At 45.9% G+C, this 14636-nt stretch overlaps 1 protein-coding gene across 1 annotated transcript in view; it reads left to right on the forward strand.

Moving 5' to 3' along the window:
• The window catches only part of LOC143927525 (NUAK family SNF1-like kinase 1), a 65633-nt gene that overhangs the window by 27726 nt on the left and 23271 nt on the right, over window positions 1-14636 (forward strand). Inside the window, exons 2-3 of the mRNA XM_077451630.1 lie at window positions 3137-3257; window positions 9206-9357. Coding sequence (XP_077307756.1) covers window positions 3137-3257; window positions 9206-9357 — 273 coding nt within the window. The remainder of the gene's footprint in view (window positions 1-3136; window positions 3258-9205; window positions 9358-14636) is intronic.

A 14636-nucleotide genomic window follows, 5' to 3' on the forward strand; every position in this document is an offset into this window, starting at 1 on the left:
AACGTTTTTCCGTCGGGAAAATTGAGAACATGCTATCAATTTTTGGCTGGCGGAAATTCGGACAGCTAAATTCCGATGGAGCGTACACACGGTCGCATTTTCCGATGAAAAGCTCTCATCGGTCTTTTTCTGGCCGGAATTCCGATCGTGTGTGTACGCGGCATTATGGTCTGTCTAATGCTCCGTACACGCGATCAGAAATTCTGTCAGAAAAATCTTGGATGTTTTTTTTCAGACGGAATACCGCTCAAGCTTGTCTTGCATACACACCGTCACACACAAAAGTTCTCTGAACTTTCGACCGCCAAGAACGCGGTGATGTACAACACTACGACGAGCCGAGAAAATGAAGAAGTTCAATGCTTCAGAGCATGCGTCGAATTGTTTCCGAGCATGCGTACAACTGAAAAACGACTGAAAAATAAAGAATCTGCTCTCAATCTTTTGCTGGCGGGAATTTGGGCAGCAAAAGTCCGATTGGAGCGTACACATTGTCGCATTTTCCGACCAAAAAGCTCACATCGGTCTTTCGCTGGCCGAATTTTTGATTGTGTGTAGGGGGCATTTGTGTAAATTCATAATTTTTCTAATTTGTGTCCAGTTTCATAAGATCCTTGGTTGCATTTTATTTTGCATTGAATGAGGGTACACCACGTTATTGGAGGTCCAGCTATATTATCCTGTAATATTGAAGGTCCATTTTGCCTGTGCAGCACAGTTTGCAGTGTTTGTTGTTGCAAAGTTCTTGTTCCTTTATCTGTTTCTCTGTAAGCCCTTGTACACACGGACGGACATTCCGACAACAAAATCTGTCGGATTTTGTCCGAAACTGGTGTTGCATGCACACGGTCGGACAAAGTTGTCGGAAAATCCGATCGTTCGTAACGTGATGACGTTATTTAGTTACAACGGGACTACGTTCAGGCTAGTAGCCAATAGCTTTGGTCTCGGAATTTGATCTGAGCATGCGTGGCACTTTGTCCGATCGGAATTCTCTACAAACGATCGGACAAAGTCCAATCGGATCATGTTGTCGGAAAAATTTTATGTCCAGCTCTCAAACTTTGTTGGTCGGACAGTCCGACAGAAAAAGTCAGATGAAGCCCACACACACGGTCGGATTATCCGAGAACGCGGTCCGATCGGACATTTTCCGTCGGAATGTCCGACCTTAGAAGAAGGGAGTACCCCCATGAAAATCTTGTCCTGGAAATCTGAATTTTAGTGCGAATAAAAAAAAGTATCATGGACAGCACAACACTTACATAACTACAGTGGCTTGAAAAAGTATTCATACCCCTTGGAATTTCCACATTTTGTCATGTTACAACCAAAAAACGTAAATGTATTTTATTTCATATAATTTCTCTGTCGGGTTTTAAACCAACTTTTTGGTAACAACATATGTAAAGGAAACAAATCAGCCTCCACCCCCCCCCCCCCCCATAGTGTAGTCGTTTTAAAACACCTCTTTATTAAAAACAATGGCACTCACAAAAGTCAAAGTTAAGAAATGCTCATCTCAAATCAGTAAATGAAAGCGCTAAAATTCATCTCTCACCACCTTCAGAACCCACAGCCGCAACTGATGTGTAACTTCTGGCACTGACGTAACCTCTGGTTGCCACGTAGCCACGCTCCAGCGCGTTTCGTCACAGGGGGTGTTCTTGGGACTTTTTGGTGCCCTATTTTTCACTATATTGGTAGTAAATACTTTTTGTAACACAGCGCTGCTTTAAAATTAGACAAGCAGTGAGTTGGCTCTATTATTTTCAGTGTAATATTTTTTATTGGGGTAAAGCAGCTGCAGTGAATCTTTTTTATTTAATTTTTCATTTGGAATTTTTTATTTTCATTTTGTTTGGTGAAATTGGGATTTTGAATGCGTGCTCAAGCTCCTGAGCGCAAGGTGAACTATTGTGCAACAATGCAACCTGGGGCTCTGTGCAGGCCATCTGTTGGCATTCTAACAACGGTTGTCATAGTTTGATAGAGAAGATGAGGATGTCCTTGCTTGTTCCTCTCTGTCAGCACTAGGGTCACATTAGGTGCGTAAGGGAGTGAACTGAGAAACTGAGGGAGAAGAGAAACACAGGCATACTAGTCAGCACCTGTGTGCAAAGGTGTATTTGCTTCATAAAAATAAATCACATTTAATGTTGGTTGTCCTACGTGTGCCTATTCCATTATGTAACTATAGGATTTTCGTTTTTTTAGAATGGGATGCCTTGAGCAGTGCCGGGACAAGGTCATCCAGAAGCCAGGGTGGACAAGCCAAATTGCCCCCCACCCCAAGATGTATGAGCATTATGTGTCAGCAAAAATACCCCCAAAACAAACTGAGAACTAATCTGTATGCTCTGCCCCTAAGCATAAATTACCCCTCCTCCACAGTGCAAATCCACCCCCTGCTGAAATCCACCCTCCCAGCACAAATCTCCCCCCCCCCATTCACTTTAGCTCTAATCCTTTCTCTCCCCATATGCCCCTAACATAAACCGCCCCCCAAAAACAAAAATCCCCCTCTTAGCACAAATCCTTTTCCTCCCAAATTCCCCCTCCAAGCACAAATCTTCCTCCCTACACCAGATTCCCCTCTTCCTGCACAAATTCTTCTCCCTTATCCCTCAATCTAGCACAACGCCCCCCCTCACAAATTTTCCCTCCTAACAGAAATACTCCACAATCATCCCAACTAGCACAATCCCCTCCCCAAGAGAAAATAAATTTCCCCTCTAACATTTTACTTTTATAGCACAAACCCCCCAAATCTTCCCTCCTAATACAAATTCTCTTCCCACCATCCCCAACACAAATCCCCCACAAATGTCCCGGCCCTGGCCTTGAAATTGTGAGAGATTTTAAAGGGTGCCTTAAAAAAAAAAAAAGGTTGAAGAACGTTGTTGGTACGGACAGTTTTCTATATCTGCAAGTCCCTCTGAAACCATCAAAATCTGAACATTTCAAACTGGGCAAGATAAATACTTGATATTCTAGACGTGAGGAAACGAGAAAGGTCACCGGTACCATCTGGAAAATGAATTTTATTTTTATATTTTTTTGCCAAGAAGGTAGACCTGGATTTTTACAAATGAGCGCCGAATGTCAAGTTAAATATCAAATATCTTTCTTTTAGGTGGCCGTGAAGTCCATCCAGAAAGACAAGATCACAGATGAACTGGACAGAGTGCACCTTCAGCGGGAGATAGAGATCACGGCTCTGCTGAAACATGAGCACGTCATTCAGGTCTTCGAAGGTCAGTGCAAGCCTTGGGGGCACATGTCATCCTTATCATATCCTATACACAGGCTTCCCCGGGCACTCAGGAATTCTTCACTCACTAGGATTATGTGACCCCCCTTTTTTTTTTTTGCATGGAGACAAGTGTCTGCCATAACAGCCACTGACTGACACCTGGCGGGGCTTGTCCATGTTTAAGCAAGTTAATGATCATTAATTACTCTGCAAATGGAATCCTGACCATGACACACATGGAGGAGGTTTACAGCAGAAGCTCGGCTTTACTAGAACAATGTGCACATAGCAACGTCAAAGTACACAACTACTCATAAACTTGTCCGTTGGGGGTGGTTGTGCCAGAAAGATATACATTTTTGCTGGTAATTCTAAATCTAATTGTGTGTGAGTTTAATACAAGGATTAGAAGAGGAAAAAAAAAAGGGCAACTTTAACCACTTAAGCCCCGGACCAATTTGCAGCCAAAGGACCAAGCCACTTTTTTGCGATTCGGTGCTGCGTTTATTTAACTGACAATTGCGCGGTCGCGCGACGTGGCTCCCAAACAAAATTGGCGTTCTTTTTTTCCCATAAATAGAGCTTTCTTTTGGTGGTATTTGATCACCTCTTTGGTTTATATTTTTTGCGCTATAAACAAAAATAGAGCGACAATTTTGAAAAAAATATAATATTTTTAACTTTTTGCTATAATAAAATATCCCCAAAAAAAAAATATATAAAAAAAATTATTTTTTCCTCAATTTAGGCCGATACGTATTCTTCTACAATTTTTTTTTTATTATTTTTTTTTTACCAAAAAAAAATCGCAATTAGCGATTATTGATTGGTTTGCGCAAAAGTTATAGCGTTTACAAAATAGGGGATAGTTTTATAGCATTTTTATAATTTTTTTTTTTTTACTAGTAATGGTGGCGATAAGTAATTTTTATTGTGACTGACATTATGGCGGACACATCGGACATTTTTGACACATTTTTGGGACCATTGTCATTTATACAGCAATCAGTGATATTTAAATGCACTGATTCCTGTGTAAATGACGCTGGCAGTGAAGGAGTTAACCACTAGGGGGCAGTGTAGGGGTTATGTATGACGTTATGTGTTTTTTTTTTTTATTGTAGGGGGCGTGGCCTGGCATGTGACGTCACTGATCGTCTTTCCCTATATCAGGGTACAGACGATCGGTGACAGCAACAGTAGGAAGCACGGGGAGAGGTTTGTCCTCTCCTCGTTCTTCAGCTCTGTGACCCGATAGCGGTACACTAGCGGCGATCCGGTCCGCTGGTCCCGCGGCCATGGTCACGGAGCTCAGGACCGGGTCGGGAACGCGCCAGCGGCAGCGCGCTCCCAACCCACGGCTGGGCACTTAAAGAGCAACATACAGGTACGTGATTGTGCCCAGCCGTGCCATTCTGACGACCTATATGTGCAGGAGGCGGTCCTTAAAGAGGAAGTAAACCCCTTCAAACCACTTTGACCTACAGGTAAGCCTAGATTAAGGCTTACCTGTAGGTCCAAGCAATATCTCCTAAACCCATATGGTTTAGGAGATATTTGCCCGAAAATGGGCACCGCTGTCTACGGCGCATGCGCCGTAGACAGCGGCGCGCAGGCGCACTAAATGCGGCAAGTCCAAGAATGGATTTGCCTAATTTGTCGACTCCCGTGCGCATGCGCGGGAGTGACGTCATCGCGGCTTCGCCGCTGTCATTGGTCGGAGCTGCGAGACGCCACCAGCAAGATGGATGCGGCGGACTACAGGGATCAGCGGCGACTTCGCTGGCTCCTGTGTCAGGTAAGTGACACATAATGAGCTACTATGCGATGCACAGTAGTCCATTATGCTTTACCTTTGCAGGGAAAAAAAGAGGAAGTAAACCCATCAGGGTTTACTTCCTCTTTAAGTGGTTAAATTCCAAAACCCTTTTGCTTAGTTTTATATCCAGTAAAACCTTGGTTTAATGCCCTGTACACCTGGTCGGAAATTCCGAACACAAAATCCGTCTGATTTTTCCGGACGGATTTTGTCCGAAACTGGTGTTGCATACAAACGGTCGGACAAAGTTGTCGGAAAAAAAATCAGATAGTTCGGAACGTGATGACATTCGTTCGCTACGATGGGACTAAGTTGAGGCCAGTAGCCAATAGCTTTGGTCTCGTAATTTGATCTGAGCATGCGTGGCCGATCGGAATTCTGTACAAACGATCGGAAAAAGTCTGATCTGATTTATTTATTTTTTCGGAAAATTTGAGATCCTGCTCTCAAATTTTTTCCGTCGGAAAAAAATTCCGATAGAGCCCACACACGATCGGATTTTCCGACAATATAATCCGATCGGACCTTTTCCGTCGGAATTTCCGACCGTGTGTACAGGGCATAAGAGTGACTTGGTTTGAGAGCGTTTTGTAAGACAAGCACCATTTTAAAATAAATTTTGACTTTATTTATTTCAGGTACTTATATAGCGCCGTCCAATTTACGCAGCGCTTTACATATACATTGTACCTTCACATCAGTCCCAACCCTCAAGGAGCTTACAATCTAAGGTCCCCAACTCACATTCATACATACTAGGGACAATTTAGACAGGATCCAATTAACCTACCAGCATGTCTTTGGAGTGTGGGAGGAAACCGGAGTACCCGGAGGAAACCCACGCAGGCACAGGGAGAACATGCAAACTCCAGGCAGGTAGTGTTGTGGTTGGCATTTGAACCAGTGACCCTTCTTACTGCTAGGTGAGAGTGCGACTTGATATACAAGCGATGTCTTGATATACAAGTAGCGTCATGTCACAACTGAGTATAAAAGAGAAGAGAGGTGCCTCTAAGTGTAGCAATATGGCTACATGTACCCGCTTCCCGACCGCCTCACGCAGATATACTGTGGCAGAAGGGCACGTACAGGCACATTAACATACCTGTATGTGGCCCTTTAAGAGACGGCTTGGAGCTCGATGTCCGTGGGGATACCAGCGATCGTCTTACGGTGAGGAAGGGGAGGTGCTAATGTAAACAAGCATTTCCCTGTTCTGCCTAGTGACAGTGTCAATGATCAGCTCTCCCTGTAATCGGGAGCAGTGATCAGTGTCATGTCACACACAGCCGCCCCCCCCCCCCCATAGTTAGAATCACTCCCTAGGACACACTTAACCCCTACAGCGCTACCTAGTGGTTAACCCCCTTCACTGCCAGTCACATTTACACAGTAATCAATGCATTTTAATCGCACTGATCGCTGTATAAATGTGAATGGTCCCAAAATCCGCCAAAATTGTCCGACGTGCCCGCCATAATATCGCACTGGGTCTAAAATAAGGTGGGGGAAAGGAAGAAACAACAGAAGGCAAAATATAAGTGGATTGACTCTCAGCTTTCACATGTATACGTGCAATATCGATCTTTAGGACTTTTTTTTTATATTCTGCTTATAGAAGACCTTTTAGCGTAGTTTACTAGGCGAATCCGGCTTGTGAATTATTATTTAGTGCCGCCCTTTGCCTGGTTTTCAATGGCAGACACGGGTCACATAAATCCGACTATTAGGGCCATATAATGAATCCTCTGTAAAGTCAGCCCTATAAATGTCAGAGTGAACTTTTAAAAGCCGCAGTCACAATGGTATCACCTCCCCGGGAACGTGCGCCCGTCACATACCGCCCTCCTCACAGGCGCGTTTTAAGACCGTGAACAAATTGGAGGCAGCTAAAACAGATGGCGGCGGGGCGGAGGTATAACATTTCATTTCACAGTCCGTCACAGGCAAACCAGAATGTCTGGGTGGGGTGCATCTCCGGGCTAACTGATTATTAAAGCTTGTTGAAACTCTTGCGAGTCGGTTACAGCATATTCTTTATGACGCCCGAATTTTAAAGTCGAAAAGGTTTTGTCGTTTGTCTTTCGTAAAACTTAAAGAAAACATTTATTATATTGCAGCTCACCGATTCTTAGATGTGGTGGCTGCATTCATTTTATTTTATTTTTTAGGTTTTCTTTCTTCTGTTTTCTTCTGGTGCTCCAGCCAGCGAGTCTGTTGTTTTTCACAGCACAAACTCACCAGAAGAATGTATCAGTTTACATGGATGAGATAAACCGTTTACCAATGACATGGGTGCTTACAATGATCAGCTTTTATTTATTTATGTAAAAGCATTTATTCCAAAAGGAAACAAAACTGTTTGCTGTAACTCAGGTTCCCCCAACCCCCCCTGGTCTGTTGCAGACTGTTGATGACCGGAGGACGATCAGGAGTGGGAGATGAGCAGCGACCGTGGTCCGCACAGGGCTATCGCAGACCGCGGTCGCTGCTCACCTACTGCTGTGCAGCCAGGCCTGTGTGTCCAATCCCGGCTCCTCCGCCCACCCGGCCGATGATGTCATCCAATCAGCAGGAGCTGCAGATCAGAATGGGGAGCTCCTCCGGAGCCCTGCTGATTGGATGACATCGCCGGGTGGGCTGGGGAGCCGGTAGAGGACACATGAACTGATAACGGCCTCTGCCCTGCCAAAAATAGGAGTTCTGTGCAGGGGAGGCAAATATTAGAATAGAGAAGAGTGATGTTACAATGTTAGAGAGGAAGTGTGTGTGTGTGTGTGTGTGTGTGTGGGGAGGGGGGGAGACTGTAGGGGCACTGTGATGGAGGACACTGAAATATAAAGGGCACTGCACTGTAAAGGGGCACTGTAATGATTACAGTGTCCCTTTACAGTGCAGTCCCCTTTACATCACAGCCCCCCCTTTACAGTGCAGCCCCCTTTACATCACAGCGCCCCCCTTATATCACAGCCCCCAGTACATTATTGTGGCCCCATTACATCACAGCCTCCCTTTACATTACAGTGCCCCCTTTACATCACAGCCCCCCCTTTACATTACAGTGCCCCACTTTACATCACAGTGTCCCCCTTTATATCACAGCCCCCTGTACATTATAGCGCCCCCATTATATCACAGCCTCCCTTTACATTACAGTGCCCCCTTTACATCCCAGCCCCCCCTTTACATCCCAGCCCCCCCTTTACATTACAGTGCCCCACTTTACATCACAGTGCCCCCCTTTATATCACAGCCCCCCTTTACATCACAGTGCCCCCCTTATATCACAGCCCCCAGTACATTATAGTGGCCCCATTACATCACAGCCTCCCTTTACATTACAGTGCCCCCTTTACAGTGCAGTCCCCTTTACATCACAGCCCCCCTTTACATTACAGTGCCCCACTTTACATCACAGTGCCCCCCTTTATATCACAGCCCCCTGTACATTATAGCGCCCCCATTATATCACAGCCTCCCTTTACATTACAGTGCCCCCTTTACAGTGCAGTCCCCTTTACATCACAGCCCCCCCTTTACATTACAGTGCCCCACTTTACACCACAGTGCCCCCCTTTATATCACAGCCCCCTGTACATTAAAGCGCCACCATTATATCACAGCCTCCCTTTACATTACAGTGCCCCCTTTACAGTGCAGTCCCCTTTACATCACAGCTCCCACTTTACATTACAGTGCCCCCCTTTATATCACAGCCCCCTTTACATCACAGTGCCCCCTTTATATCAAAGCCCCCTGTACATTATAGTGCCCCCTTTACATCACAGCCTCCCTTTACATTACAGTATCACCAGGTAAAAACAAAGGGAAAAAAGCACTTTAAAAAAATAAAAGTTTTACTTTTAATTTTCTTGGCAAGAAAAAAAAATTTTTGTGCTCCCCTCTGATGTTGGTTTCACTTTGAATAATCATATCTTCTGCTGGAGTAAAAGGAAGAAAAAAATCCAAATAGATTGAAAATGCAAGACATTTTTACAGATTAATAAATGTAACCTTTAACAAGGTGTAGAAAAGAAAGGCGGCATTTTCTTTCAGTCCTTAGACTTTCACGATCAAACGTTTTCTCCCCTTTATTGCGATACATTAAACCTCTTTTATTCATTCCGCAGTATTTGAGAGCTCAGAGAAAATTATCATCGTCATGGAGTACGCCAGCAACGGAGAGCTCTACGACTTCATTAACAACAAGCATCAGATCCCAGAGAGCGAAGCGCGTCGATTCTTCCGCCAGATTGTGTCCGCCGTACACTGCTGCCATAAGGTAAATTGGGGTGGTAATGACTGATTATGAATAAAGATATTCGCACACTGTTCCAATTAGTGTTGCCGTAATCAATACCGGGACATAGTCATTGAACGCTCAGGGTGAAGGGGCCCCAAAATGTATGAGCAAAACATTATGTGCCAGCAAAAAATCCCCCCCCCCTCAAAAAAATGTGAGCACTGATCGTCACACTTACCCCCTAAGCATAGATTCCCTTTGCAAGCCAAAATTCTCCCCCCAAAATAATTTCCCCACTTCCAGCACAAATCCCCCCTCCTAGTCCCTCTACCCCTCAAATTTCTGAGCGGAAATTCTCTTCCCCCTACCAAAAACCCCTTCTCCCAGAACAAATCCCATCAATTGCCGTCACTGTGCCATCAAAACGCAGCCACTGTGCCCATCAATTGCCACCACTGTGCCATCCAAGGCAGCCACTGTACCCATCAATTGCCACCACTGTGCCATCAAAAGCAGCCACTGTGCCCATCAATTGCCGCCATTGTGCCATCAAACGCAACCACTGTTCCCATCAATTGCCACCACTGTGCCAAACGCAGCCACTGTTCCCATCCATTGCCACCACTGTGCCATCAAACTCAGCCACTGTGCCCCATAAAATGAAGCCACTGTGCCCATCAATTGCCACCACTGTGCCATCAAACGCAGCCACTGTGCCCATCAATTGCCACCACTGTGCCAAACGTAGCCACTGTGCCATAAAATGCAGCCACTGTGCCCCATAAAATGCAGCCACTGTGCCCATCAAGTGCCGCCACTGTGCCCATCAAGTGCCGCCACTGTGCCCATCAAGTGCTGCCACTGTGCCCATCAAGTGCTGCCACTGTGCCCATCAATTGCCGCCACTGTGCCAATCAATTGCCACAACTGTGCCATATTAAATGCTGCCAGTGTGCCCCCCCCCCCCCCCCACCGGCCTGCCAGTTGCACTTACCTGTCTCGGTGGGACAGCTCCTCAAGGTCTTCTTCCGTCCTCTCCACTCGTCCTCTGCTATGATTGGACGCCTGGCGTCCAATCACAGCTCCTGTCAATTCAGCCAATCAGATGACCTTGGTAAGTGAACTTGGTGTGGAGTTATTCACTTTACAGTCAACAAAGAGGACAAGGGGGCACTCTTTACATCTTGAGGAAAAGAGATTTCATCTCCAAATACGGAAAGGTTTCTTCACAGTTAGAGCTGTGAAAATGTGGAATAGACTCCCTGCAGAGGTGGTTCTGGCCAGCTCAGTAGATTGCTTTAAGAAAGGCCTGGATACTTTCCTCAATGTACAGAATATAACTGGGTACTGACATTTATAGGTAAAGTTGATCCGGGGAAAATGCGATTGCCTCTCGGGGGATCACGAAGGAATTTTTTCCCCTGCTTTAGCAAATTGGATCATGCTCTGCTGGGGTTTTTTCGCCTTCCTCTGGATCAACTGTGGGTATAGAATTGGGTATATGGGATTGTATGATTTTATTGATTTATTTTTTGTGGCTGAACTGGATAGACTTGTGTCTTTTTACAACCTGACTATGTAACTATGTGACGGGTAACAGATCCGAGCACCTGATTGGCGGAGAGGCGGTTTAGTGTTAGGAAAGCGAATATTCATTCACTTTTCTAACACAGCTGAGTGACCTGTGAGTGCCCAGCATGGCGCTCGCAGGTCACGGTTTTTTGACACCTATTAGGGCCGGTTCACACAGCGAGGCGAGGCGAGGCGAGGCGAGGCGACACGGCTCGCCTCGCCTCGCTCCCGCAAGTCGCCCCCATTCAGTACTATGGAACCGTTCTGAGAGGAGCGACTCGAGTCGCTCCGACTCAGAAAAAAGGTTCCTGTACTACTTCGGGGCGACTTCGGGGGCGACTTGCATTGACTTCTATACAGAAGTCCTCTGCAAGTCGCCGCTGAGCTCCCCGCAGGTCGCGGCGAGGTAAGTCGGAGACGCCTCGCCGCGCCTCGCTGTGTGAACCGGCCCTTAGAGTCTATGGCTCTAATCGGGTGCTTCAAAACCATCATTTCCCCCCCACGCCGCCAATGGAATTCGGGTGCCCTGCACCTGAGAAAGGGGCCCGTGTGCCAGAATAGGGGGTGGCAGTGGCGGCCATGGATAGATGCAATGCATGAATCTATCTATTGGCGCTAGAGGGGGGTGGCAGGAGAGAGGGGGCAGCGGTATGGTATGGATGCACCGCCACTGCTCCTTGTCCCTCTGGCACTCCAGCTCTGCTGTACAGGGATTGCAAGAGGCTGATACCAGGTCATAGTCAGGTACTCTGTCTGTATTTAATAAAAATACATTGAATGATTTATTACGGATTACAGATCTGCATTCATTCATGTCTTTTATACATGTAGAGTTCAGCTCAGCTGCAAAGCAGGGAATTCTGGTCGCACCGCCCCGTGTGTTACCCCCCCAAGACCCCCCAATTAATGAATAAGTAGCACACTATGGGTTCAGCCCAATGTGGCTGCTCTCTGATTCTCCATCCTAATGGGAGCCCTGTGGATTTGCCAAGACACACATTGCTAAAGATGACGGCACGCCATCGGTAAACCTCTAACACGTGCCGAGTCTGTCCTAAATAATAAAACCATCTCTCCGCTGACCTGTGGTCATCACATCAGCTGCTTTTATTAAACGACCACATCCTTCCATGGGGTCATCTGAGAACACGTCCGACATGATCCAACCTATGTATGCACTCCTATAGTGTTATTCTATACGTTCGCATCTCTTACAGCGCTTTGTTTCTGTTAAACACTTTTTATATTTTTTAACCTATAAGCAATAGAAGTTTTCTATAGCAGCCAATCAAAATCCCATAACGCAGCGAACACACGATTGGAATTCTCGTCGGAAAAAGCGTCTGATGGTTTTCCCGGTCGGAATTCCGCTCAAGCTGTCTTGCCTACACGCGGTCACACCAAAATTCCGACCGCTAAGAACGCGGCGGCGTACAACATGTACGACGGGACTAGAAAAAGGAAGTTCAATACCCGGTAGCCAATAGCTTCCGTCTCGTGGTTGAATCTGAGCATGCGTGAGTTTTTGCGCATCGGAATCGCATACACACACAATTTGGAATTTCCGATAGAAAGTTTTTCCATCGGGAAAATTGAGGACATGCTCTCAAGTTTTTGCTGGCGGGAATTCGGCCAGCTAAATTCTGATGGAGCCTGCACACGGTCGCATTTTCCGATGAAAAGCTCTCATCGGTCTTTTGCTGGCCAAAATTCCGATCGTGTGTACGCGGCATAAGTGATCCACAAAACCGCACTCTGCGGCAGGCTCAGAGGTTCTGTCCTCCCCGGGCTGCAGGAACAAGATCTCCACGACTGTGAACCAACAAATCTCCACATCTTTTTAAAATCAAATCCCTTTTATTATCTTATATTAAAACAACATTAACACAATACAGACAAAACCACAAAAATAGAAATCACACCAAACCAAAACCCCCCCCCCCCAAAAAAAAAAAATCCACATTCACACTATATTACCAAAAGTATTGAGACGTACTGAACTTTAATGGCATCCAGTGGTGGCTGGTATTTTATTTTTTTGGGGCGGGGGGGGGGTTGAGGTGCCATTAAAGTTCATGGTAAACAACCACCCCCCCACCAGTGGTACCTCAACTCCCCCATCCCCACCCTCGCTCAATGGCTCGCTGTCTGCAGATCGGTCCGGCATTTACCCCATCTAGGTGGCAGGTAATGGGCAGCGGGGCATGGAGCAGCAGCTTCTGTGTCCTCTCCTCCTCCTTAGCTTCTGCCATACATCTCCTCCTTTCCTCCTAGGCGTCCAATAGGATCACCTGTCCTTTCAGCTAATGGGGTGATGGGTCTCAAGACCCGCTTCCTAATTGGCTGGGAGGAGGATTAACTGTTCCAATATTGACAGAGCTTGCTTCTACCCTCGGGTCAGCTGCAACAAGTACAAGGAACATTTTTCGGACATATATTTCAAGGGACTTTATGTTGGACTATTTTATGTACGTTTTTAACCCTCGTGCTCCTATCACCATTTATCGCATTATGAAGGTGAGGAGCAGGCAAACACATCTTGGCACCTTGCAATCACCCTATATATAAAGGAAACCTTCTAGACCTCAAGGAGCTGTTGAAATATTTAACAGGAAAATGTGTGGCCATCTGATTATAAAAAAAATATTCCTAGCAGAGATCTCTAATATCCAGAGAGAGTGAGAAAGAGACGGGACTTGGCAGCGGAGGAAGTGTCAAGGCTTAAAATGTAATGTATTTATCCATTGATCAGTGTTTAATATACACAGAAATATCTGGTGTTATAGAACAGACATCCTTGTTAGGACCGCCGGTGGTTTGAAAAGTAAATATTGACCTGTGATTCAGTGGTATAGAATGTACATATGCGCTGCTTAGGATATTTATACGATATGGCCGGCCGGGGTATGAAGTTTATTTCAGGACTCAGCAAGAAAGGAATTTTCAATTGGCTGTCTCCGCAGAGATTAACTCAGCGTCTACGGTGTCTGCACCATACTGATTACTCTTCAGCAGATTAAGAAGCCATTTCTCTCAATGGTGAGACAATAGGCACTTGTGGAAAGACCAAGAAGAGGTAGCCAGTGTTCAAGGCATTGCTTCACAAGTCTCCCAAACCTAAATTTTAAGCAGTCAAAGAAAGTGGAAAACATCTACTGTGCAATAATACTTTAAAGCAGTCGGTGGTCAACTTACTTGATCGATGGGGCCTCAAGTGTGGCCCCTAATGTCACCAAAAGGGCAGCACATGATGTACAGTGTCTGAGGAGCTTACATTGGCTAACCGTAAAAAATCGGATCACGTTCAAGACCCTTTGCCTCACCCACAAATGCGTGCATAGAGAAGCTCCGCAATACCTAATGGAGAAAATAAATCATTACACACCAAACCGCAGTCTTCGATCAGCCAACAAAAACCTCCTCCTCGTGCCCAAAGCCCGGTATAAATCCAAGGGGGATCGGAGATTCGCTGTCCAAGGGCCTCGGCTATGGAATGCTCTACCAATCAACATCCGCCTGGAAGAAAATCACCTGGCTTTTAGGAAAAAACTCAAGACCTTCCTCTTTTAGCAGATGATCAAAGCTCGCCACAGCGCCTAGAGGCGATTCAGTTCGCATTGTGCGCTATATAAGTATTTCATTCATACAGTGTAATGCAAAGACTACGGGTGTGCCCCAGGACATTATCAAAGACTGTAGACATGCAACAGGAGATGGTAAAAGATTACAGACATGCTACAGGGGAT

This window comes from Lithobates pipiens, unplaced genomic scaffold (genome assembly GCF_037356315.1).
Source record: "Lithobates pipiens isolate NorthernLeopardFrog02 unplaced genomic scaffold, aLitPip1_a1.2 Scaffold_23, whole genome shotgun sequence".
Lineage (NCBI taxonomy): Eukaryota > Metazoa > Chordata > Amphibia > Anura > Ranidae > Lithobates > Lithobates pipiens.